The 25,372-nt window shown below is 39.1% G+C and overlaps 1 protein-coding gene across 1 annotated transcript; it reads left to right on the top strand.

Moving 5' to 3' along the window:
- The first annotated feature begins 1,567 nt into the window (after positions 1 to 1,567).
- On the top strand, positions 1,568 to 21,694 carry SSX2IP (SSX family member 2 interacting protein). The gene is made up of 14 exons (XM_059854129.1): positions 1,568 to 1,803; positions 8,209 to 8,342; positions 9,064 to 9,227; positions 9,479 to 9,679; positions 11,266 to 11,376; positions 12,623 to 12,758; positions 14,349 to 14,424; positions 14,501 to 14,672; positions 15,448 to 15,598; positions 16,796 to 16,932; positions 17,347 to 17,514; positions 19,545 to 19,653; positions 20,516 to 20,636; positions 20,816 to 21,694. The coding sequence occupies exons 2-14, from the start codon at positions 8,300 to 8,302 to the stop codon at positions 20,964 to 20,966; spliced, it is 1,740 nt and encodes a 579-aa protein (XP_059710112.1). The 5' UTR covers positions 1,568 to 1,803; positions 8,209 to 8,299; the 3' UTR covers positions 20,967 to 21,694.
- The last annotated feature ends 3,678 nt before the right edge of the window (positions 21,695 to 25,372 follow it).

Genomic DNA, 25,372 nt, shown 5'->3' with positions numbered 1-25,372 from the left:
GCAAGAACAATCATCAATCTCTTCCTGTCACCAAAAACCAGGAAATAGTCTCCCAATAAATTTACTAGGTCAGAGAGCTGGCATTAGTTTATTAGCAGTGCTTGATGCATGTGGACTTCTCAAAGCATTCATGAAGAGCAACCTAACAGGCCAGGTTATATGCGTGGAACTAATGCATATTCATCACTTTTCTACTACATATTCATTACATTTCCTGAATACATATGTAAATGCTAATTATTTCCATTAACTTATTTGAATATGAGGTCTTTTGAGCGTCTTTGGTGGTTGTTTGTGAACACCCCATGCCTCAAAATTTCCCTTTTATGGTCCCGGATTTTCTGATGAATCTCTTTCCCTTGAGATCGCTTTGTTTAATGCCTGTGATTACTTGCACTGAATCCTCCCACAAAGTGCTCTCCTCAAAGCTAAATGTAAAGAGAATATTGGACCTGTTCTGGTGACCTCATCCTTATCAAAAAAATACCACAACAGGTTAAGATTGACAATATCGAAAATTGTTGTTTATTAACCCAGAAATACATTGAATGAATACAGGATGAGAACTCCAAATTTTGAAAGGCAACATGTCACATATTTAATGGTGAGACATTGGAAAGTTGAATTGATGTTCTCTGGGGAATAAAGCATGTGCCCGGCTGGGTGTCTTGGTGCTCCTTGAGCATCACTCCCAGCCACAGGGACGGCTGTCAGGTCTTCCACAGGGAGGCATTTTTGTGACATGGGACTGGGAGAAGAACCCATTGAGAGGAGCTGTGGAGAAGGACTTGGGGGTTCTTGTGGAGAATGGACATGAGTTAACCCAGAAAGCCAACCCTGTCCTGCGCTGTATCCTAAGAGCCACTGCCAACAGGTCAAGGGAGGGGAGTCTCCCTCTCTGCTCCCGTGAGAGCTGCACACAGCTCCGGTGTCCTCAGCACAAGAACGGTGCTGCCCTGGGAGAGCGGGTCCAGAGGAGAGCACGAAGATGCTCAGAGCTGGAGCAGCTCTGCACCTCAGGCTGAGTTGGGCTTGTTGGGCCTGGAGATGGCTCAGGGCAGACCTCATCACACCTTCCCGTTCCTGAAGAGAGCTTTTCAAAGACAGAGAATGCCTTTGGCGAGGGCAGAGAGTGATGGCACAGGGGGCGGGTTTAAACTGCCCGAGGAGCCGGGCCTGTGCCGCCGGCGGGGCCGGGCAGGTGGCGGAGGCGCGGCCGGGCCGTGCTGGGCCGCCCGCGGGCGGCAGGTGCCGTTAATGGTCTCCCGGCAACCGCCCGGCCAATGGCGGCGGGGCGGGGCGGGGCGCGGCGCGGGTTTAACCCCGCGGGGCCCGGCCGGGGCCGCGCCGGCCGCGGGGCTCGCTCGGGAGCCGCTTCCCTCCGCCTCCCTGCGGCCGCAGCAGGTGGGGGGTGCGCGGGCTCCTCCGCCCCGGCACGGGCGGGGCGTTGGGCGCGGCGGGTAACGGCGGCCGCCGGCGGGGCGCGGGGGAGGCGGCCGGGGGCGGAGGTAGCGGCGCTGCTCTGCCGGGCTCCGCTGCCGAGCCCGGGGGTTGCGGCGCTCCCGTGGTCTGGGCTCGCCCCGGGCCGGCGGAGGGCCCCGTGCGGGGGCGCAGCAGCCGCTGGCCCGGGCGGGTTGCAGGTCCTGACATGTGCTCCGTTCTCTCAGGCTCCGGCTGATCCGCGGGGACGCGGGAGAGCCGCGGCGGGGCTGGGGCTGGGGCTGGGGCTGCCGGCGCTGCCCCGGCGCTGTAAGGCCCAGCGTTTGCTATCTCTGTGAAGCTACAAGCGGCAGATGCTCGGAGGTGAGAGCCGTAAAGCTTTCTACTGAGTCAGGGAATTTGTGACTGCTCGGGCTGAGCTGGCGGCTCACGTGATGTAAGAGTACAGGTTTCGTAAGTGACTTGGGCTTTTTTTTTTTGTTACTGTTATTTAAAATTTTATTTATTTGTAGCAAAGCTCATTTAAACTTGAAGATCAAATCGTAATGCAAGTCTAGTTTGTAGTGTTCCTGCATCCCCAGATTATGTAGAACGCTCTGCTGCTTGCCGTGGTGAGTGAAATAGTTAAGCAGAGCTCCATAGGCTGCCAAGGTATGATAGGAATTTCAGGGCAATGACTTAAAATAAGAGGTATTGGAAGTGTAATGTGAACGTATTAGGTAAATTTTAATAGTGAATTTAGAAAGGAGACCTAGAGAAATTATTTGATACAATGGAGGTTTCAGATTATAGGTGTGTATGGGGAAAGATGTTGTTTTTACGGTTTGTTTTATTTGAGGTAGAGGCTGTGGGGGGAGAAAGCTGTGATACTAGTATCAGTTATAATTTGGACTGGAAAGACCACAGGAGAGGGTAATACCAGGCTCATGGGGCTCAATATTTTGGTTCTGAAGCTGGCAGCAGATGCTAAGGAAAAGATGTTAAGTACAGTTTGGTTGTACAGCAATGCTTTTATCTGTGCATCCTCCCAAGATGCTGCAGTCTGGAGTTGGAGATTTCTGAGCAGAGGCTGCATCTGTCTTTTAAAATGTAATAGATGCTGATGGATGTTTTTCAAAAAATTGGAGGCAGTTTATGTATTGAGTATTCACAGCAACTCATGGTGATTCAAGTCCACAGTTTGTGCTTTATGTGGAAAAAATGCTTTTATTTCCCAGCTTTTGCACTGAATGTTACATTGCGTTCTTTATGACTGCTGTGTTAAAAGAAGCAAAGAATATTTGTTTTCTGTATGTTGGTCCTGTTTCTCCAGCTGTTTCCTCTTCTAGTTGAAAAGTCACAGCTTATTAGTTTCTTGTATGAAAGCGTTGCTTGACCTTTCTTGCACCATATTTAGGTATATTCTGTCTCTTTTTACAGGGAAGGTTGTATCTCTGGGAGGTATTTAAGGTGCAGAAGCTTAGTATTCCTCAGGAGACATCATGGGGCTCTCTTCTGTCCTCTGCCCCAGAGTTCTGTTAACTGCCTGGGAGCTCATTTTCCAGAGGACTACTCATAGGGACTGGGATCTCTTCCTGCATGATAATGCCTAGCTAGAGTCTGTTTGTTTAAGTGCATGGCAGAGTTGTCTTTTTAATTGTGTTAGTTTGTGTTTATGAACAAGGAATTTCAGCTGCTGATTTTTATTATCCATTTGTTCAGCTTGAGGACAACCTTCTGCAGTTTGTCATTCAACCTGGGTTTATTTTTGTGATTAACTCGGTATAGTACATGAGTCTATCATGTGTTATAGAGAGATGCCTGCACAGACCCCTCTGGGACTCTAATTTCTCTTTGTCACTTTCATACACTGCTCAGCCATCTATAACTTGTTCCTACACTTTGCCCTTTTCCATTTATAATCAGTCATTTATAAATTCCTTAACATCTTAATTTAAGAGCTTTTGGAGGGAACATTGTGAAAAGCTTTTTGAAAATCCAGGTATGCTGTCTTGCCCAGGTGTGTTGGATGATTCCTTCTTCCAGAGCACTGTGGCAGACTGGTTAGTGTTCCTTCCACAGAAGGTATGCTGACACTTCACCAGTCCCATTTGTTTGTCAAGTCTTTTCTGTGACATGTTTTGATTAACAGAAACCTAGAATTTACAGGAGAATTATTCCTTGAGTTCCCTGGTAATCTCTAGAAAAATTATGTACTTATCTTCTTGCATTCCATACCATACATGCTGCTGAAACATGCAAGTTTCCTAATTTCTGATATCTGGAATACTAGTTCTGGCTCTGCCCAGTAAATATCTTACCAACTTTAGGAAGTAATAAGACAGTGATTTGCTTTTCTTTTAAGAAGTTGTGTGCTTGCAGAGACAGCCAGCTGTAAAGCTTGGCTGAAGCTGACCTCAGGAAGAAGAGGAGCACATGCAGAAGATGGTTTTGAGGTTCTCTTGTCTGTCACATAGGGAGATTTGGTAACAGAATGTTCTGCTCTGGCTACATATAGTAAATGGTTTGTGAATGCAACGGGAGAAATGCAGTTTTGAAGATTAACAACAGAGTTATTGTTTAGTGATAGGAAAATGCTAATGTGAAATCCATTGTGTTAGTTCAAAATGGGGTAGGAATTTGGGAGCCAGATAAATGTTTCCATGTGTTTCAATGTTTTCAGTGATTGAAGGAACAGAATTTCAGTCATCTCTGTATGTAGCATGTAGAGTTGAATCTTGAGGTAGTGCATCAGATTATATTCCTTGTAACCTGAGTGTTTGAGGCAAAGACCATGGCAGATCAGCCACTGAACACTGAATTTTGTCAGATGTAAGAGTATATTCCTGTGTAATTATGTGTTGAGAAGATTGAATATTACTTTTCCTAAAATCCTTGGTAATTTTATTTTTTTTTCCTGTTTGCTTTTCTAAGTAAAATGGAGGAGAAAAATGTAGCTTGGATTTTTGAGTATGATGCATTCAGAATGAATGGAGACTTCATACCCACAGGCTGGGTGGTTTGACTTGATTGTTCATGCTACTTTTGACAATACTGGGAAATTCACCTGAAAATCTGATACTACTTAAAGTTTCCATGGCATGTGGATAAGTTGAGGGATTTCTTCACCCTCATTTTGAAGCTAATAGATTAATGATTATATTGTCACGATTTTGTAAGTGTGGGAAGAAAAATCTGGGCTCAGATTTAATTACAAGAGCCATCATTAAAATTGCATTTTTAAATAAAGGCCACTAGAATTAATAGATTTTTAGAGAAAGGTGTTCATTATCACTGGATATGATACATATATTAGTGCTAATGATAAACTGTTATTAGGAATTATGTAGAGAGACAATCAATGTCAAAACTCTAGGGAGGAAATGCAGGGACTTTTATGGCAATTACATGAATGAAAGCAAGTATATGTCATGACATTGTCAGGGATGTATTTGTAAACCTTCATTGTCATGTCTAGAGTGCACCCTGAATTCACTTAGAGTTCTGTGTCTCTGTCTATCCAGATAAAAGCCATTTGTGTGACATCTGCTGATTACTAGACAAGTGTAAAAGCTTTAAGCAGCTCCATAGCTCCCTTTGGGTATTATTTTAGTAGAAAAGAATCACATTGGTCTTCAAGTAAATGCTAAGTACCCCCACAGTTTTACAAGTTGAAACACATGCATGTCACAAGTTGGAGTGTTTGAAATACACAGAGAAGGGATGGTAGACTATTTCTGGTTGATCCTGACTCTTCAAACTTTCTTCTGGGGTATTGCACCTCTCCAGAGGTGCCTTTCCATATCCTCTCTACCTTGGCAGGGGTAGAAGTTTTCTGGGTTAGCAGATACTGCATTTCCCACTTGCCACACCCTGTCTGGGTTAGGGATGATCAGATGGTGCAATGTGATCACAGCACTGTGGCAATTCTCTGCTGGTTGTTTGAGTGTTTTACAAACCCAGTTACAACTGCTCCTTTCCAAGTATAAACATGATATTTAGAAATTTTGAGTGTGCTGTTTTAAGTTTTTAGTTCTTGTTGCTTGTGGTTTTCTTAATTTTTTGTTGCTTATGATTTTCAAGTTTTTATATAGCCTGAACTCAAGCTTAATTAATCAGATTTCTCTCTTAAATCTTGGCACATTTATTGTCAGTTCCTCTCCTGTCCCCCAAAACACAAGCCAGTAATTTTATGAACAGCTTCTTTCAGCACTTTGAACTTATGAAATATATTGGTTTTGAACTTTAGTTGTGTTCTTGAAAAGAAAGATGTATTTATTAATGAGTTATCTAGAAGTTTCTGGAAATACTTATGTGTTTTTTTGTCCAAAAATTCCCAAGGTGGCTTTCAAAGAAGTTCTGGTATGTGATTACCATGACAGTGATTTTTTTTAAAGTTCCTTGGGGTTTTTGTACTTCACTTGTTCCAACTAGCACTTAAATGCCTTGGTTTCATTACTACTTCCTTGGTGTAATCAAACCCTCTGTGATTTTAGTGGGGTGTATGTTGGGGTCTTTTTGTTTGATACAAGATTTTTTTTTTTCGGTGAGATGGCTCTGCTCTTGTATTCACTCTTTGGAAGTTGGGTCCCAGAGGCTCATTTTTGTACAATCCATCTGTCTTGGCCTCTAGGAATTTCTTGCTTGGGAGAGGAAGTGACACTGCCAATTGGGGCAATTGCCTCTGGAAAGCAGTGGGTGGTCATTTTGGGCAAGTCAGTGAACCTGGTGGGGAATGAGCTATAACAAATCCTGTGCACAGGGTAGTCTTGCTAGAGCATCTGCTCTGAATGAATCTATGTGTGACTTGCAGGGTGCAAATTGCATTCCTACACCTGGATTAGTGCTGCTTCCTGTCAGACATTGTTTATGGTGACAGATGCTGTGTCAGAATAGTACTGTCAGTGCAGAGACACCTGGGGGTTGAGAATACTGTGTGTTCAGGGAGTGTGGGTGCAGTCTATTAAAGAATAAAAGCCAGTTTGTTTGGAAGTAGCAGCATATCTAAAATGAGATAAGTATTTTTGTGGACTTTCCAGCAAATGATGGAATTTGTATCTTAAGGTTCTTAATAATCTTTTGAAAAATGTTGTAAGATTGCAGGGTTGTGATGTCAGTAATGAAAACATACTTGTACCTTAATTTGCTGTCTTTTTCTCTTGTGTTTGTGCATTTATCTGTCTGATGGATCCAGCAGAAACAAAGTAGAATGTAAGAAGTGTGTTCTCTTAATACTTACTGACTTTGCATTTTGTTTTAAAGACACTGTTGTCTAGTTAATTTGTCAGCATCTTGCTTTTATGGGGGGGGGAAAGTTGAAAAATGCACATAAATCAATTGTAGAGAGAAAGCAGAACAAACCATTTCTTTAACAAGAACAGCAACTAGATCCTAACATTGACTGTTTTCTTGCTGTCTTGTGTGTACTTTCTGATCTGTAAGTTTTCAGGAGCTACTAAATTACAGCACATGTGAGGAATAACTGTTAACCTTGTTTCCCATGTACGTTTATGAACCTAGGAAAAAAATATTCATCCAGCTGGATAATTATCTGGATAATTCTTTAGGTTTTTTTCTTTTAGTGCTGAGCATTCTGTAACATGACTGTGCACCAGTATGATCTCTTAAAAGCTTGGCATTTCTTTGGACACTATATTTTGTACTTTGTCATTTGAAAAGGATTTTTTCTGTCGTTGTGTTCTCAAGAGACTTTAGGGCTAACAAAACACTTCCCACACCCCCAGTCCCTTCCCTTTTTTCCCCACCCAAATGATATTTTTCCACAGTGATAAAAATGCAAGGTTTTGGTGTTAAAAATTTAGAAGTTGCTTAGCCAAAACATGTTTATTGGAACATTAGCAGGGGGTTAGGGAAGAACCTCCCTGTGCTCTAAAATCTGTTTTAGATGGATTCAATAGACTTTAGACTTTGTTCCAAAGTGTTAGTTGAAACAAAGGGGCCTTCTTTTCTGTCAGGTGGAAAGTTTGTTTCCCAAAAGTATCATTGTTCCCCTAACAGCTGATGGGTTGTGCTGTCCAAATCTTTAGCATCCGAGCTGGATTTAAAGTTTCCAGCAGTGAGAGATAACTAATGCTATTATGTGCCTTCTTACTGTGTGGTGGAGGTAGGGTGAGGGGACAGTCATTTTGTTCTTTCTTTAGAGTGGGTAGCTTCCCTTTGGTTTCCAGAGGGACAGTGCTGTACTGAGCCTGTGCCAACAGGGTAAGGCTTCTGCTATTTGTTTCCTTCAACAGTTTTGGGGTTTCTGCAAGGAAGCAAGCAACTTGCTAGGGAAAAGCAATAAATATGTAAGTTAATTTAAATGGTTAAATATTTATTAAAAGTTCCTTTGTCCTCTGCCAGTATATCCTTTCTGAAGCCTTTGTAATACATCTCTTTAAGTATTTGGACAGACCTATTTTAAAACTTCATGTAAGTTTGTAGTAATGAAATTGCTTCCTGGTTATATACGGCAGGAAAAAATATTTGTCTTGCTCTGTTTTTTCTGACGTACATCAACAGAAACAGCTAATTTTCTGAGTCTTAGTTTTCATGTGTGCATAGCATTTTGGCTTTAGTTAATGGTTTACAAGACAGTTAAGGATAAATATAGATAGGTGCATCATTTTACAGCATACTATTTGCTGTGCTTACTGTGTTCCAGATTTAGTGTAAAGAAGTAGAAAAATTTCACGTGGTTCAAGTTCAGCAGTTGCTCTCCTGTGCCTTCTTTAACCTTCTAGCTGTATTAGCTGCTTTTGTTAATCTAAAATGCTCTTGCTATTTTAGGAGATGCCTACGTAACACACATTGCCAGCAATTGTACTGAATACTTTGCTGCTGAACCAGTTGCTCAGGTACCCAGCCTGTCTCTGTTGCTATGGGAGATTGGAGGACCATTACTGTGCCGCTGCTGTCATCAGGTAAACTGGGAATATTCTGAATTTAGTTGATTTGCTGATTTTACCAGCAATGTTATAGCGGCTAGAGAAAGACTGGAGTTTTGTGCATGACATATTTGAGTAGTTAAACAGTGTGGTAAATAATACAAACAGTGCTTTGTCTTGGGTTGAGTCCTTACAGAAATACTCATGTAAAAAACTGTACTTGCACATGTATGGAAAGGTTAAGAACTTGCAGTTGCATTTTATTTTTTATAATCATGCCTATCAATGTATCTTGTGTTTTCAAAGATTTCTTTACTTGTTCTATATTCTTTTACTTTATAAATTGGTTACAAATTTGTTAAAGGAGTAAATATTTTCTTGCCTATTTCTGCCTAGTGGAAGAGTAAATTACAGCATACACTTAATAAGTATAATAATACCATACGTTCTATAAGAATTCTACTGAAAGCCCATCTCTTGCACCTGTATTATAGTAAGTCAATAAAAAGGAAGTGTGCTTAGTTTTTTCTTGGTGGATGAGTAAAATTTGAAAGGTTCAACAATTTAAAGTGTAATTGAGTCTGAATCTTCAGTGGAAGTTTGTTTTATATATGTTGTGAATTGTTTAATGTCATTCTAGATCAAATTTTCAGTTCTAGAATCGGAATTTCTGTAAGTAATAACTTGAATACATAAGGGTTTGATTTTGTGATGTGTTAAAATAATAGCTGATTTCTTCTTAATGTTTAACTTTTAGATAGCAAAAACACATTTCCGTATACCTCAGAAAGGAAATCTCCTGCAAGCATGAGCTCAGAAGTGCTACGCTTATCACTGCCTTCATCCAAAAACATGCACAGCTTTTTCAGTGCCTTCTGCACAGAAGACAATATTGAACAGAGTATATCCTATATTGATAGGGTAAGCCAGATCTTTCTGTTTATTGGAGATTGTCACCTGCACACAATCAATTGTGGTAAAAAAGATTGACTGGATTAACAAGGCTTCTTCCTCAGTGCCCTGAAACTGAAGTTGGTGGGAAGTGAGAGTCACATTTTCCCCCTTCATACAGGATTTCACCTGATACTGTTTCTGTCTTTTGGAGAATGGAGGGAGATTGATCCAGTTATTGATCTCATTTTCCCCCCCTCTCTCCCCTTGTCTTTTACCAGGAATTAACAACATTGGGGTTTCCCTCTATTTATGCGGAGTCCAAAGGAAAAGAATTAGATTTAGTATCTATGGTAAATTGTATGAATGAATTGCTTGTACTGCAGCACAAGAACCTCCGAGCTCAGGAAGAAATAGAAGTACAGCATCTGAAACTGGGAAGTGATATGGATCACTTGCAGAACTGCTATTCTAAGTTAAAGGTAGAAAACAAGATCATTCCACTAAAATTATGCAGCTCCTCTTTTTTTGGTGGTTTTTTTTTTCCTAGCCAGTACTAATTTATAGTTGTATTTTCATGAATATTTTGGGGATTTTGGAAGTCTTTTTTTCCAAATGAAAATGCCTTAAAGTTAATGAAATATGAGCTAACAAGAGAACTTCTAATTGATTGAAATTTTAGCTTCCTTAATCAAGGAAGGGGGAAGACTGTTTGTTTGAATCGGGAGTGTTAATGTACACTCGGGGTGAAAACATTAAATACTTCAGTTCCTATCATTTATTATTGCCTAAAAGGATATGCCCAGCTCTTAAAGATAAATTCCCAATGTAATTTTAACAAGTAAAAGCACACATAACTCTTCTAGTGTGGTATTTTTTAGTCTTTTTTCCATATCATTAGCTTTTTTCATGTGTTTTTTTTGTTGTTGGATGCCTTGAACATCCAACTACAAAGTCTCTTTGTAAGAATTGCTCAGAAACTGTTGTCAAACCACAAGTTACTAAGCTTCATTTTATCACAGGATAAACACATGCTCAAGGCCAATCCCTGTGGAGTAGCTGATATATTGGAAGCTCCTGGGTGCACTTGTATGTGCAGTCGTATTAGAAAAGACTCAATTCTGTCAAGAAAATAAAATATTTCAGTGCATGATTCAGTGCTTTTTTAGGTTTGCTTTTCACTTGGGCTGGTCAGCACCTTCTCCTTGAGAAATATTGCTGTAGATTTTCAAAATTGTAGTAGCCCTCTTGCTGAGATTGGTCATTCATGTAGAAGGATTTTGATTACAGATTAGAAGTAATCTGTAACTGCACTGATTTTTATACAAACACTGTAAAATGATAGGTTCTAGAGCACTCCAATTGCTTTCCCTAGATTAATGGCTGTAAGGGGAGAGAGGGAAATCTTCTTAGTACTGCATGAATCCCAGGGCATTTAATTGGCTTGTGAGGTTCGTCATGTAGATTCTTTCAGCTACCATACAGCAATCCTCTTGACTTCCACTATTGTGTTACCTGTATTTCACTGTGGTGTGTTTAGAAGTTCTTGTTGTTTAAATATATCTACACATTTGTACCTCAGTATGCATATGAAGGAACAGTTTGTATTTGGCTTGTCATTTAAACTGCCAATTTTAGGTCTGAGTCTTATTCGTGGACAAAACTTATTTTAAAATGCTAGTTTTGCATTGTCTGTTGTAACGAGATCATCTGTCTAGCCTTCTCTGTATGTGTGAATTGTTCCATTTGCATTGTTATGGTCACAGTCTGTATGTCTGTGTTTATTGTACCCTCAATTATCCAACAGAAATGCTCCAGTAAAACTGTAATTCCAATACAGGTTGCTAAATATCCACCTCACTCTCACAGTACAGATATGCTTGCAGAATCCTGACTTAATGAAAAAGTCCTAACTGTAAAAAATATCTGTTAAATACCAAGCCATATCTCATGTGAGGTGGTTTGGCAGTTTGCTTAACATGGCTTGTTTGTTTTGGTTGGTTGGGGTTTTTTTTAAATCTTATGCTTTTAATTCTTATTGATACTGAACTATCAACACTTTTTCTAGGAACAGTTGGAATTATCTAAAAGGGAAATAGTTGGGCTTCAGGAAAGAGACAGACAACTGCAAAGCAAGAACAGAAATTTGCACCAGTTACTTAAAAATGAAAAGGATGAAGTGAGTTGTTTTGTACATTAACACAAGTCATTATATAGATATTGAAGAATATTTTTTTATGCATGGAGTCTTGTAATTGCTCATTTTGAATGTGGTTTTTTGTTTGGTAAATGTTGTCTTTGAAGTTGACTGGCATGTTGCATATGGATAAATAGATTCTCTATGGGATAGGTCCAAGTTACAACAATGGTAGAGAGTACTGCAGAAATGCAGATGTGCAGTTTTCTGGGATTTTCCGTACAGCTTTATCTTAGAATGTTCAGATATATCAAGAAGTAGGAGGAGCAACAGGATTCAGTCACTTAAGCACTTGTGTATAGAGACTTCTGGGGTTTTCTTATTATATTACAGAGAGGAGCAAAAGACCAATAAGAAGGGAGGTGGGGGGAACCCAGCTCAAAAACACCATCTCATTAAACTTAAATATCTTGAAACAATTAAGATCAGAAAACACTTTGACATCCATGACACTTCTTAGTTTGGCATTTGTTTCCTTTATGCTCCTTCCCTAGCATTGTACTTCACATGGCTCCTATGTTTTTGTGAGTGTGGCTCCTCTAAGTTTCTGTGAATGTTCTGTGTTCATAAACATGTTCATACAGTTGGGAATAACAGTACTAACTGTTCATAGTGCACTTCCTGGAGTTCCAGCTTAAAATATTGAATGTGCTGTATGTTTGTAAGGTTAAATCATAAAACTAAAAAAACCCAAACAATACAACCCTAGGGATTGATAGTACATGTCAAAAATTTGCTTTGATGTTTCAATGGTCTTTTAGACAAATGGAATAGTCTGTCTTTCAATGTCCTGCTGCCCCAAGGAAGAGGAGTTTATTTTTTTAGTATAAAGCCTAACATGCATGCTTTAGGATTGGAGTAATCCTAAGTAGATCCTGAGCATGAATTACTGAAAGTAAAGATACATCTTTCGATATGCTCTGTTCAATAAAGGCATTAAAGGTTATGTGACTTACCAGAACATGAGTTCAGTTGTACTTCAGAGGAATTATAGTATTATAATCTGCTGTTTATGATATGGGTTTCTGCTGAAAATAAACTACTTCTCCTGAGATAAGTCTGAGATCAGAATCCATGGGGTGCGAGAGCTCTTCTGATTCCTTTTGTCACCTTTCACCAGAAGAACAGCTTAATAGGAGTTTTGTTTTGCCTCATGTGTTTTGGTTTTCTGAAGAAATTATGTGTATACTTTAGTGGAAGAAACAGCCTTTTGTGGCATTGCTTTTAGGTTCAGAAGTTACAGAACGTAATTTCAAGTAGAGCTACACAATACAATCATGATATGAAGAGGAAAGAGAGAGAATATAACAAATTAAAGGAGCGTTTACATCAGTTAGTCATGAATAAAAAAGACAAAAAGTTAGGTAAGTAGCTCTTTGAATTTTACCTCAGCAAAATTAGCATATTCTGTATGTTAACCAGAGCCAATTTTAAGGGCAATGCAGCCCTCTTGCAGTTTTTATTTGTATGTTAGAATGTTAAAGAAAAGATGCAATATTTCATGTTAAGTGACTATGTAAGACTTGTCTGCCTTGTGTTCTGTGAGATTCCTTACCAAGCATAAACCAAATGCTGATCTTTACCTAATGAGGTGGGGTTGTTTTTGGTGGTTTTTTTTTTTTCCTTACTAAGGAAAATTTATTCCTAGGATACCCTAGGAATCAATGCCTATGCTAGAGCCATCTCTCCTCTATTTTCTTGCTACTGTTGCTATCACAAGATTTTGGATAATGTCATAAAGACTGTATTGTTCCAAGCAGTTGCCATCAGGAAGGCATGCTGCATGAGCTTTTACTCTGGAGATACTCTGCTTGTGGTTAGCACAAGTAATGAGAGGTTTGAGAGGAGGTAACAAAAGGCAGATGTACCATCCTGTACTGTGTGAAATGAGAAGAAACCATATCTCCTTTGTCATGAGTACTTGTATGTTGTACTGCCCAAAAATTGTGTTCAAGACATTCATCAGTGCTATTTACCATAAATACATGGGTAACCATGAAAATGGGTATTGTTAGGTATTAAAAAAAATGTACTTTTTGGTTCATATAGCTGGCCTTAAAGTATTTATATAATGTATCTCCAGTGGAAGGAAAGTCCTGCTCTTGTCCACCTGCTGCCCCCAAGCTCAGCTCTTTGCCAGCTGTAGTGCATGTTTTAGTAAGCTCATTGAATTCACTAAACCAGAAGAAAGCTATTCCTGTTGTTGCCAAGATGGTTCTCTGCTTACTTATTTTTCTGTGAGTCCTTGTGCTTAAGCCAAACCAGGTTAGGATACAGTAGGAAGATCACCTATTTTGGCTGCAGAAAATCTTTAGAGATCATTTCAATAAGCTCCAGAAACTTCACCCTGAGGTCAGCAAAACTTTTAAACATTCTTGACTTCTGGTGGCTAGTACTAGTTCAAGTATCAGTGAGGTAAAAATAGCAAGGGTTTAAAACTAGCTGCTGTTTGCTTGATGGTGAACTAGCTTGGACCACCGATCTGTAGTCTTAAATTGGGTTTGGGTTTCTGTTGTTGGTGTGGTTGGGGTTTTTTGATTTTGTTTTTATTCAAATGTGGACAGAAGTTTTGAGGAATACCTTAAGAAACATTAATAAGTTCCTTACCGTAAACAGGAGCTAAAACTGCCATTATTGCCAGAATGAGCATAGACTTGATACATTGATATATAGGTTGAAATAGGGATGGAGGTGGCATTAAGAAATGCATTTAAAAGATAAGACAGGATGAGAATATATCCTTCTGAATTTCAAAACTCAAAGACTTACCTTTTTTATTTTGACTATGTTATTTTTGCTTTAAGCAGGGCCATGTGATTTAATGAGTCTGAAGTTTGAGGGGATATTTGAGTAATATGATCTTTTTATAATAACTGCATATAAATGCAATGTCATCTAAATCTTTATCTATTTGCATATTGTTTCACACTTTGAAATATCCTTTTCATTTGTAGCTATGGAAGTTCTAAATTATGTTGGTAGAGCTGATGGGAAGAGAGGTGCATGGAGGACTGATAAGACAGAAGCCAGGTAGTTGTCTTAGAACAACATTAATTGAAGCATGTATGGGGCTGGTATGTTGTTACTGTAAGATTATTTCTTCCAGAAATGAAGAAGAAATGTACAAAGTTCTGTTAAGTGATTATGAACAACGCCAAAAACAGCTTTTACTGGAAAATACTGAGCTAAAGAAAGTTCTTCAGCAAATGAAGAAAGATATTATTTCACTTCTTCCACCACAGAAACAAAAACCTAAAGAAAGATCTGAAGATGGGCTGGTAAGTATTCTTCAGTTAAAATTTAATCTTCATAGTAGTTTGGTATAGTGCTGGAGTAATTTGATAGTTATTTTAAAAAAAAAGTAAACTTCTTCTGAGAGTTGCAATGGATTGCACATCATGTGCTTTGTGTGAAATTCATCCAATATAAATATTCTTCTCTCTGTGAACAATGTACAGTGTATTTTTTCCAGTAAGTAAATTAAAAGCTTGAAAATCTTCTTTGAATGAATGTAAATGCAGTAGCTACTGGGATGTAATTCTATACTGCAATGCAAAATACTGGATTTTGGATGCCTGGGGGTTTTGTTTGTTTCCAGATTTCAAATATTTCTTTATACAGAATGTTTTTATTGAACAGTTTACTGCCATGGCTGTGTAGAACAGCCATGTAGGTTCTCTGTCACCTTCTTTATAAGGTGTAAGTATCTTCTTGACTGGATGACTTGCCCCCATACTGGGGCAGCTGCTGCCCAAGTCTGACAGCAGAACTCAGCAGTCTGACCCTGCCTAGGTTGAAGATGTGAATGACTGAGCCTTGCTGGCTGACCCACAGTCTCTGTGGTGGGCTTCTGGGATCTGCCTGGTCACTTACCTCCTCAGCATTATGCTGTCAGGGAGCTGAACTTCCTGAGAGTAAAATTTCCCTGGATGGAAAAATCTTTATATAAGGGTTTTCTTCAGTAAATTTGAATCTATGCACATATTTATATAAACAAATACACATATTTGGAGGGGTGAAATGGTGTGCAGCTTCTTATTTCTGCTTCTACAGGTGCTGTCAGACCAGGAGGAAGATATTGGAGAATTAAATAAAGAGAATATGTGGGAATTATCTTGTGAAACTGTGCGAGAACAGCTTACCAATAGCATTAGAAAGCAGTGGCGAATGTTGAAAAATCACGTTGAAAAGCTGGATAACCAAGGTTGGTGTTTAACTGCACAATGTGTACATATAAAATACATTTGAGAAAAGGTAATGCAGATGTGGCACTTTGAAATAATTGGATACAAAATATGTGACTCCCTCTAAAGAGCCTAGTCTTGCCACATCCTCTGGGACTTCTTGTGGCATTCTAAAACCAACCGACTGATGGTATGGTGCTGGACTCTCCTCATTTCCAGCTGTTAAACAGCATTAAGACAGCTAAAAATATATAAAATTCTTTCCTAGTATTATTTTTCCATGCAAGTAAATGCAGCCACTACCACAGGGATGTTTGCTGTCAAGAATAAGATTGAGAAGGTCATGCATGCTGTTGCAAATAAAACAGCAGATGGCCTTTGAGAGTATGTTTACACCCTAGAAAGGATTTCAAGAATGCTTGTAATACTTTATTTGGTGTAACTAACTGAAAAACAATCATCAGGAAAAATGCTGCAATTGTTTGCTCTTTTTTTGGAGTCATCTTCTAGGTTTTTTAGTTTATTGGGGTGACATAGTATAGCCCTTTTGGATTCTATTAATGTTCAGATACTGGCTTTAGAGGATCAAAACTTGTCTTATTACAATCATTGTGATTTAGCTATGCATTGAGCTAAATAAGCCAGTGTGTAATTGTACAGAATACAACCGTTTCTGTCATTCATTCCCTTACTGGAATGAAAACATGCATCCAGTGTTTGTTAGCTCCATTTCTCCTTCATAGGACTTGAAGGAAAAGGCTTTCTTTTTATATCTGTGATAAATATAGTTGCTGTCATATTTTTATGAGCCCATAAGCCCTTCAAAAATGGGCTCAGAAGAATGGGCTATAACAGCATGTCAGTGAAAAAAGAACATCTTTAGTTGTCTTGAGTTTTCTCTTAAATGACTGCTGAAACAAGCAAGGATTTTGTGTAACACTTACTGCAGTGTAGATGGTTGGTTTACCTTGGGGAATGTGAAACAGCCATGTTTTCATTGCTTTTTTTTTTGTTTTGAACTGGATTTGATGGTTACTTGCTCGTGTAGCACCAATTTTGGAACTCTTGTCTCTGATAGAACTGCTTTTGAGTACGCTGTGTATCTGTCTTTCACGCTGAAACAAAAAGAGTCTAAAACCTTTTGCTCTTCCAAGGTGTCTCTGATATGAAGTGTTGGGGTTTTTATAACTTTTAAAGATGCTTTTGTTCTCCCTTAGTGTCACGTGGACATTCAGGAGCTTTAAATGAGAAGGACGTCATTTCAAGAGAAGACCATGAGCTAGAAACTGGAAAGTTAGAGTTAGAGATTCAGCAATGTAAAGAAATGATCAGAACTCAGCAACAGCTCTTACAGGTAGTAGGCTGTATTTTTTTCTTATTTTTCTCAATTGAATCCAAGGGTATTTTGTTTAACGTTCCACTCTTCTTGCCTCTGAGCCTTTCTCCATTCCTTGATCGTGCTTTTAAAATAAAACTACTTAGTGGGTGGTCTGAGTATAACTGTGCTAGTGGCTTGGTTAATAATGTAAGAACTTCTTACTCCTGGTAGGAAAAATTTTGGAGTCTGAACAAAAGTGTGGCTGTCTGAAAAGGGAAATTTTGATTGCTGCCTGAAGTCTGCCCCCACTATCCACCAACTTGATATCTGCTGCATTGTTTCCACATTGAACTTCAGCCATTTTTCTGATAAAACTGAAACTGTGGAAATAATGTACCTCTGAAGTCACTCCCAAATTAACATTTGTCTTTTGTTGCTTTATATCTACAGCAACAGCTTACATGTGATGATGACACCACTCTGTTACTACAAGACTGCTATTTGTTGGAAGAAAGAGAGCGTCTCCAGGAAGAATGGAGACTATTTCGAGAGCAAAAAAAGAACTTTGAGAAGGAACGAAAAAGTTTTACAGAGGCTGCTATTAGATTAGGACTTGAGGTATTGGGAAAGGGATCTCTTATGGAAGATGAATTACAAGTCTGTCTTTTATTTGTGACAAAGTGCAGCCATCCAGCAATATCTGTTTCTGATGTCTATAGAGAAAGATCATTGCCCTACTGTATAAAACATATCTTTAGTTGTTCTGGAAGATCATTCTCTTGGCAATTGAAAAAGCCAAGATTTTTGTGTGTATTGGAAAATACAGTTTCTGCAACTGGAACCAAACCATTTTTGTTTCAGGTTTTGAAATATCTTAAGTGCTTCCAAAATTTATTAACTAAATCCCTTGGATACTTGTAAAGTTTGGTTTCCTACAAAGTAAGGCCTATGCAAATTTCAGTCAAATTTGGCCTCAGGGTTGGTACTTGATTTCTAAGATTTGGTGAAAAGCAATGATTTCTGCAAAAACACCAAGTAATTACTATGCTTCCCTTAGTAGGGTCATTATCTGTTCTGGTTTTGTAGTTAAGCTGGGCAGCAAGCCAGTTTAAGTAAGCAAGGTAGATGTGTCTGTGAACGAGCTCTAGCCCATAGTTTGGGTCAGAAATGTGAAGGGGCTTACAAGTTTGTCAGAGAAAGGTCGTCATGATGTGATTATGGAACTAGGATGGTACAGATATGACAGGAAAAAAGAAATGGACTTTATTGCTTACAGAACAGCTTGCTTTGATGTGCAGAGCAGAAAGTTGGAGTGGGATGTGATTAAAATTTATAAAGCTGTGGATTCAGTTTGAGCAGATGAAAGCCCTACTGTTGTTCACCAAATCCCTCCAGACTTGGACTAGAGGGGACTCTAAATTTTGAAATTAAATCAAAAACATACCCAAAAAGGTAGCTTTTTTTATAGTTAGGTAGTTGACTTCTGGATTTTTTTGAAGGAGATTGTAAAGGCAATGCCTACCATCAAGTTCAAAAAGCACTTGCCTGAGCTTATGGGCAACACTCACAGACAAAAATGGGGCACAAGGAGGGGTGCCTTTCAGCATCCATAATCACATGGCTTTTGGGAATGGGAACCTGTGAGGGAATGCACTGCTGAAAGGGACCGTGCTCATAAATAGCATTTCTTGTGGCTACTGTTGGAGACAGAGTACAGAGCTAACTGGCCAACCTGTCTGACCCAGAATATAAAATACTCTAGATTTTGCTTCAGCTACTGGGATAGCAGTAGTTCACATGGTAACAAATACAAATTATGACTCATTTAATTTTATTTGCGTTTTAGTGAGTTAGTTAATTCATGTTGCACATCGAATTCAGCTTTAAAAGTAATGAGTGATAATACACTCATTACTAATTGTTTGTCTGGAAATGATTAGGACTACATTGCAGCATAACTGCTCGTGCTTCAGCTTGTCAGAATGCTGAGGTATGAAATGAGAAGCAATGCTGTGAGCTTTGTAGGTGTTTGTGAAAGTTTGCGTTGGAGTTCAGCTTCCTCTGTTTTTCTACTGGCACAGAGTAGGAGCATCCTGTTCCACTGATGGTTTTTGGAGATGAAATAGCTTGTTGCTTGATTCCAGAGCCATTGGATGTCTTGGAGGTTGTCTGTTAGGCATTATTTTCTTTTTCTGTCCTTAGAGGGGCTGGAAAGGGAAACAACCTGTTTGTTTTCTTGCCCCAGATTTAGACAGAAGCAATCAGGGCTATTTTCAGTGTAATTTTTCCCTGTTTGGAATGTTTAAGAAATATTCATTCCTGGTAGCTGCCTTGGATGAGGGCTGCTCCAAGGGGTAGTGCTGCTCTGGGGGAATGAGCACAGGAGATGGTGTCACTGGAGTGTAGAGGAGTAAAGTGAAAGGATTACTCTGACCTCTGTGGGACTGGGCTGTGAGTGCCTCCTCAGCCAACCCTCACTGGGCTCAAAAGCTTGCTCACAGACAGTGTTTGCTATGTTAAGCTGCTGGCTCTCCTTGGTGACGTGGACATGCTACAGCTTTGGCTTTCTGAAATAGAAGAGCATCAATTTAATGTGGGCTAGGTTTTTTCCTGTTGTCATAAGTGTAAATTGTCATTTCTTTTCTTAGAGAAAGGCATTTGAAGAAGATAGAGGAGCATGGCTGAAGCACCAGTTCTTAAGTATGACTGCTGATTGCAAGTCTGAAAATGTGACAACTCCAAGTGCCTTGTTAAGAAGCAAGTATTTGGTTCAAATTATGTTCTTGCACGGTTTCTTTCTCTTCCTTTGAACTAGGAGTCACAACTATGAAGAAAACAATTAAAAAACCAAAAGGTCTCAAGAAAAATTTTTCTGTATTTCTGTATGCCTCCACATATCAGGGCAACTGATGGCTCAAAATTTCCTTTGCAAAAGGGAATTGTACCTCCCTTCCTGATAATTAATTACGTAGTGAATTTACATTTGTGAAACAGTCTGGTGAATATCAAATACCTGACAGCACAGCAGGTAACTTTCAGGTGCTTTCATAAGTACTGAAGAGCATGTAATCATTCTGGTTTTCCACTTCATATAAAACTTTGAAATATAAATGTGAGAAGGGATTGATCTGGCCCTGCTAAGTTTGCCATGTCTTTCCATTGACTTGAGTGATGGTTAGTTTCATGTTAACAGTAAGACATCTAACTTCATTTTGGTTTGGTTTCTATATTCTGACAAGTTTGCAGGTTTTCACCTTGGTATTATGTCTGTGCATGCTGGAGAGGTCTTTATTTAAGGAATAAAAAGCTTTATTAATTGTAAAGTGAGAAATTACACTTGAGTGACTTCATATGACTACTTTTGGTGGTGGCTATATGTGAAAATGCTGCATTTTCAAATTTAGAGTCCTAATTTTAACATAACTTCATTCAATAGCATTACAAATACTTTAAAAAATTTTATCCCAGGTTTGTATCAATGACAGTTTTATTATAGCTCTGCTTTAAGGTCTTTGTGGTTTGGTTTTTTTTTTTTTTCTTTAAAGCAGAGGACACAAGCCCTTGAAGGACTTGCTTATTTCCAGTGGACTGCAGTTTAACTGATGTGTGTCTCTCCTAGATTCTGACACAGACCTTCGTTTAGTGAGATCTGCATCCCAGCAAAGAAGGCCTCCCTCTGCATTGAGTTCTACTGTTTCACCAGAGCCTTGCCAGATATCCCAGTGTCTTACACAAAACAGGTTTGTGAAACAATGTTGTAGGTGGTTTGTAGAGTGCTGAACTCTGTGGAGAGCACAGCGCAATCTAAAGCTTATGGCTGGTACATAACCAAGGGTATATGACATTATATCATAAAAACAATACTGCTTCCATTCAAAGCGTTATTTATCTGCATTGTAACTTCTTTTTCTGCTTCCAGTGTTGCATCAGAAAAACCTGCTGGAGATTGCATGCCAAATCTGTGGGTGGAAAGTGATGACAAAGAAGAAACTGAAGAATGCACGAAGTCATGGGAAGACTCTGGACTTGGCGCTCTAAGTAGAAACTTGCACATGGAACAGCTGCCTTAGACTTCTAGGGTTGCCTGCTGGGATTTTTGTTAGAGACTTGTTCATAAACTTATCATTCTAAATGAAACAGAATGCTGTGAGTTTGATCATTCTTCTGGAGGATTATGTGGTGATCTGAATTGTGGTGTGTTTCTATGTGTGTGCACATGGCTTTTATTTTTTAGATCATTTTTTGCCTCTTTCTTGCAACTCTTGAAAGAAAATTTAAGAATATATAAAAGCTTTGATATTTTTCTAGTAACAGAAGCTCTAATTCTGTGAATAAAGCAATGGTCTGAAACTTTGACTGTAATGAAATACTGGATCCTAATGTTACCTTTCATCACGGGCAGAGATAGCACTTTTAGAAATTGTTTAATTATTGGAAACATTCATTTATGTCTCAAGTATAACTGGCATTAAATCCTTTTTTGCCTTGACTTGAATGTACAGTATACTGTAGATTTTTAACAAAACAGGTTCTATATTTATTGTGTGATTTAAAAATACCTCTTTGATATCTCAATGATTTAAAGTGCAAATCTTTATATATTTGTAAATAGAACAAGTGGTTATGCTGAGAAACCATGAAATGAAACACATGCGTACATGAATATTATTTTACATGGCATTTTAAATTGTTTTCTAGTGATATTCAGTTTACAGATCCATTAGGACTTTCAATGGTTCAGTCAGGAACCAAAGTATTTCAAATGTGAACAATAAACGTGTAATTCTATTCTAAAAAACCCTGGTTCTATGATTTGTGTGCAGTAAACTTTAAAGCTACCATGCTTATAGGGCTATATACAATGTATACAAATCTGGTGCTGGTTTTGTATTTTGTTTGGTTTTTTGTTTTGACTCCAGAATGTTATTTTTTGTGTAGCCTTGGGGAAGTCTCTTGTTTATAATGTAATAAAAATAGCCAAGTTAGAGGTAAGATGTTTCCAGGTCTCCTTCACCTTACTCAGTGTGTCATTTTCCTTGCCCAGTACAGATCCATCTTGTTGGGTTTTTTGCAAGTGTGATCACTTGTATAGCTCTGATCCTTTGTAATTGGCCTTTTGGAAGATGTCTGAGCTTAAACTGCCTTTCTTGGGGACAGAGGTGGGAAATTAACTCAAGTTTAGAATCCTTCACTGAAGGATATTGCTGCTCTGCCCATTTACTTCATAGTTGGATGGAGTGTAGTGATTGGATTATCTGGAAAAATAGCAGTAGGATAATACAGGGTGGAGAAGAAACTGAAGTAAAAAGCTGCAGTTTCTGCTGCAGTGAATCCAGTCCATTGAGTTCCAGCTTGAGATGAAGTAATAGCCAATGTAAACTGCAGAGGATGATACTTGTGTGGTTTTCATATGGCACTTGTAAGGGAGCAGAAGTGGATATAATGATAGTACCAATACTAATGTCTTGGTGGGCTTTTTGCTGCATGCGTAGTCAAGGTGGAAAGACAGCATCATATTTCTGTTTCTCCTGTTCTTGCCCAGTAAATGGGTGTTCCAGAGTCATGTCAATCACTGCTTTTTAGCAGTGAGCAGTTCCTGTTGGTTTCACCTTCCCCAGCTGTTGGGCAGCTCTTGCCTGAATTTTACTTGTGGGAGAATAAATACACTTTCAAAAAACTTAAGTGAAAATTTATTATATTAAGAGTTTTTATATTAAGGGAGAACAGAAGTGCCAGCAGGATTATGTTCAAGCCAGTAGTGACTGCAGAGCTCCATGGCTGAGGCAGGATCCAGGTGCCACCAGGGGCTGCTGCTGTTCCATTGTGTGCTTGTGGGTGCCCTGCTGGGATTGTTAATTGTGTTTGCTTTACTTGGGCCTTCCTTCTTCTGCCTGGTTTTCTTAAAAGTAACTTTTAGGATAATAATGCCTTGAAGAACAAAATAACTAACCAATTTAAACTCCTGTTTCTGGCTATTGAGTGATTAGCAATTAATAAATGTTTTGTACTAATTTTTTGCTTTAGAGTTGTGTAACCCATCTTACAGAAGTGGAAATATGTGTGAATGTCTCAATGGAAGAGCTAGAAAGGTGTATGCAGTTGAGTCCTGAGCTGGCCTCAGACTTGGTGTGGTAGTCTGGAGTACAGGTTTGGGTCTGTCTGTGTAAAGAAGTGCTAGAGTTTTTGGATTTCTCTATATGCAGTGTCTGGGAAGATTTTAAATCTGAAACTACTGCTAATAATGATATGAATTCTGCAGAGGGTGACATTGTGGTACTTCGAGCTGTTAGAAGCAACTGCAGGATCTCTTTACTCAGAGATTTGAAGAGCAAAGGGGGGAGACTTCCTGCAGGAACGTGATACAGGTGTGTCACTTCACACAGGTGTGTATTTGAAATAATAGAGTGAGTGCTCTTCTCAAGGAACAAGAAGTGGAGACTCTCAGCAGGTGATGACAGTACAGCTATTGTTAGCTACTCATGCATGGTATTGAAAAGATGAGTGGTTCTCTTAAACTGTGGTGTTTCTCAAAAATCTTTAAATACAGCATTCATTGCTACTTTTTCAGTCTGTGATGAACATGCTTTTACCATAAGTATCAGTCTGATTAGGTAGGAGTACTTACTTTCCAGGATTATGTTGGAGCTGGTTTTTTTCCCTTTCATCCCCAGTGGCTGAGGCCTATACAATATATAGCTCCTGCAATACAGACTGTATAGCAAAAAAACCTAATAAATGGAAATTTTTCTTAAGAGAACCTTCTCCCTACAAAACAGCTGTTTTCCTACTTTGAAGAACTGCTTCCACCAGATTCTGCAGGCATGCTTCACTGCAGGCTACTTCACTTGTAGGACAAAGGAAAAAACAGACAATATTCTAACAGATTTCCTAGGGCTTGTTCTGCGTCCAGGTCGGTTTCAACCAGGTCAACTGGTAGGTTTCAGCTGATCTATGTAGATAATACCAATACAAACAGGTTATTCTTGAAAGGAAAATGGCAAAACTGTATGTTGAATTAGCTTAGTTATTGTGCAGCTTTTTTTTTTAATTTGCGGTTATCACTAAGCTGTCTGTGAAGCCTTATAAGACATCTTGGTTTTAGATTTTTTCTGATTTGCAAGAGGAGTTGATGAGAAGATATGAAATGTGGACATAGTTGTGTCAAAAAGCTGGCCTCAGAAGTGTTCAGATTATCCAATGATTTATTTATTGCTTTCAGAATATACATCTGATATCTAATGTTCTCTATGCCCTACAAAGCTGCACTGTAATGAAAACCTAAGCTCCCATGGTATGTATTTAGTTGTAGTTTTCATATTTTGTTGTAGTTTTCACGCTGTCATGTTTCTTTATTCACTTTTCAAGTTGTACAAGATGTACAACTATTTGGTATGCATAACGGATCAGTTTGTTTTAAATAAATATTTACTAATAAAAAATTAATTACAACTGCATAAAAGAGCTTGTCCCTTGAGGCACAAAACATGCTTGTTCCCTTGAACATGATAGATAGATAATCATGAGAAATTAGGCATTTCTTGCCAGTGTCCACCCTTCATCCCTCAAATGTCATCTGCAGTGAGCTGGGTGGCAGTTCCCAAAATAGTTCACACAGCTTGAGATGGATTTACAGTCCATGTGGAATCTGAAAAACTCAAGACCTGTGGAACTGGCAACCCAGGAACAGCACTTGCTGATGGAAGACTGTAGAAACTGCTGAAATAGAAATGTTCATTTGTGGGTGTTAAAATAGCGTTTGCCACAAAGCACACTCCTGTGGTTAATCATATAACTACAGCAGTTGTGGGAGTGGAAATAAAGTGTCTGATTAACCAGTATGTCATAGATGTTGAATTTGAATGGGATTTGTGGCTTTTGTGTGACTTCAGGCAACACAATAAACTGGAGGCTTTGAGTTGCTCCTTCAGTAACATCCTTCAACTCAGAAGCCCCTGTTTTTTGCCTTTTATTGCTGATTTTTCTTGCCTTTTATTGCTGATCCAGATGCCACCTAGCTGGCTTTGGAAGACTGTGTCTCCTGTGGGAGGGATGGGTCTGGTCAGTCCCCCAGTCGCTCACCGTACTCGAGCAGGCCAAGAGTGTTTTGTGCATCTCCTCTTGCCCCCACGGCCCTGGGGTTTCTAGGAGAGAACACCTGGGTGAATGTGTGCCTGGGCGCTCTCTGTAAAGCCATGGTGAAGCTGGCTGCAAGCCTGCACCTGTTCAGCTGCATTTTGGGATTGACTCTTTAGGAAATGCAAAAGTTCTAGCTGACCTGCACTCCCATTCCCCCTACTTTGCTGGGAGGAGTCTCTGTGGCTTTTAATTGTTCAGATTTGGCTGTCATTTACCTTGAAAGATAAAATATTTACTGATGGCTTATGAAATCTTTGGTCATTTAAAAAATATTCCTGGTCATTGTGACCAGAGCTGAGAGGACGCCCTGATCCTCTGATTTATTTGAATAAATATATAT

The sequence above is a fragment of the Haemorhous mexicanus genome, chromosome 9 (genome assembly GCF_027477595.1).
Source record: "Haemorhous mexicanus isolate bHaeMex1 chromosome 9, bHaeMex1.pri, whole genome shotgun sequence".
NCBI lineage: Eukaryota > Metazoa > Chordata > Aves > Passeriformes > Fringillidae > Haemorhous > Haemorhous mexicanus.
This window is presented reverse-complemented; position numbering and strand designations above follow the sequence as displayed.

Excerpts from the sequence above, each read along its gene's own strand:
- SSX2IP (XM_059854129.1), top strand. The coding sequence starts at position 8,300 with ATGGGAGATTGGAGGACCATTACTGTGCCGCTGCTGTCATCAG. Across the intron at positions 11,377-12,622 it reads TTAAAAATGAAAAGGATGAA|GTTCAGAAGTTACAGAACGT; the intron begins GTGAGTTGTTTT and ends CATTGCTTTTAG. Across the intron at positions 14,425-14,500 it reads ACTGATAAGACAGAAGCCAG|AAATGAAGAAGAAATGTACA; the intron begins GTAGTTGTCTTA and ends TATTTCTTCCAG.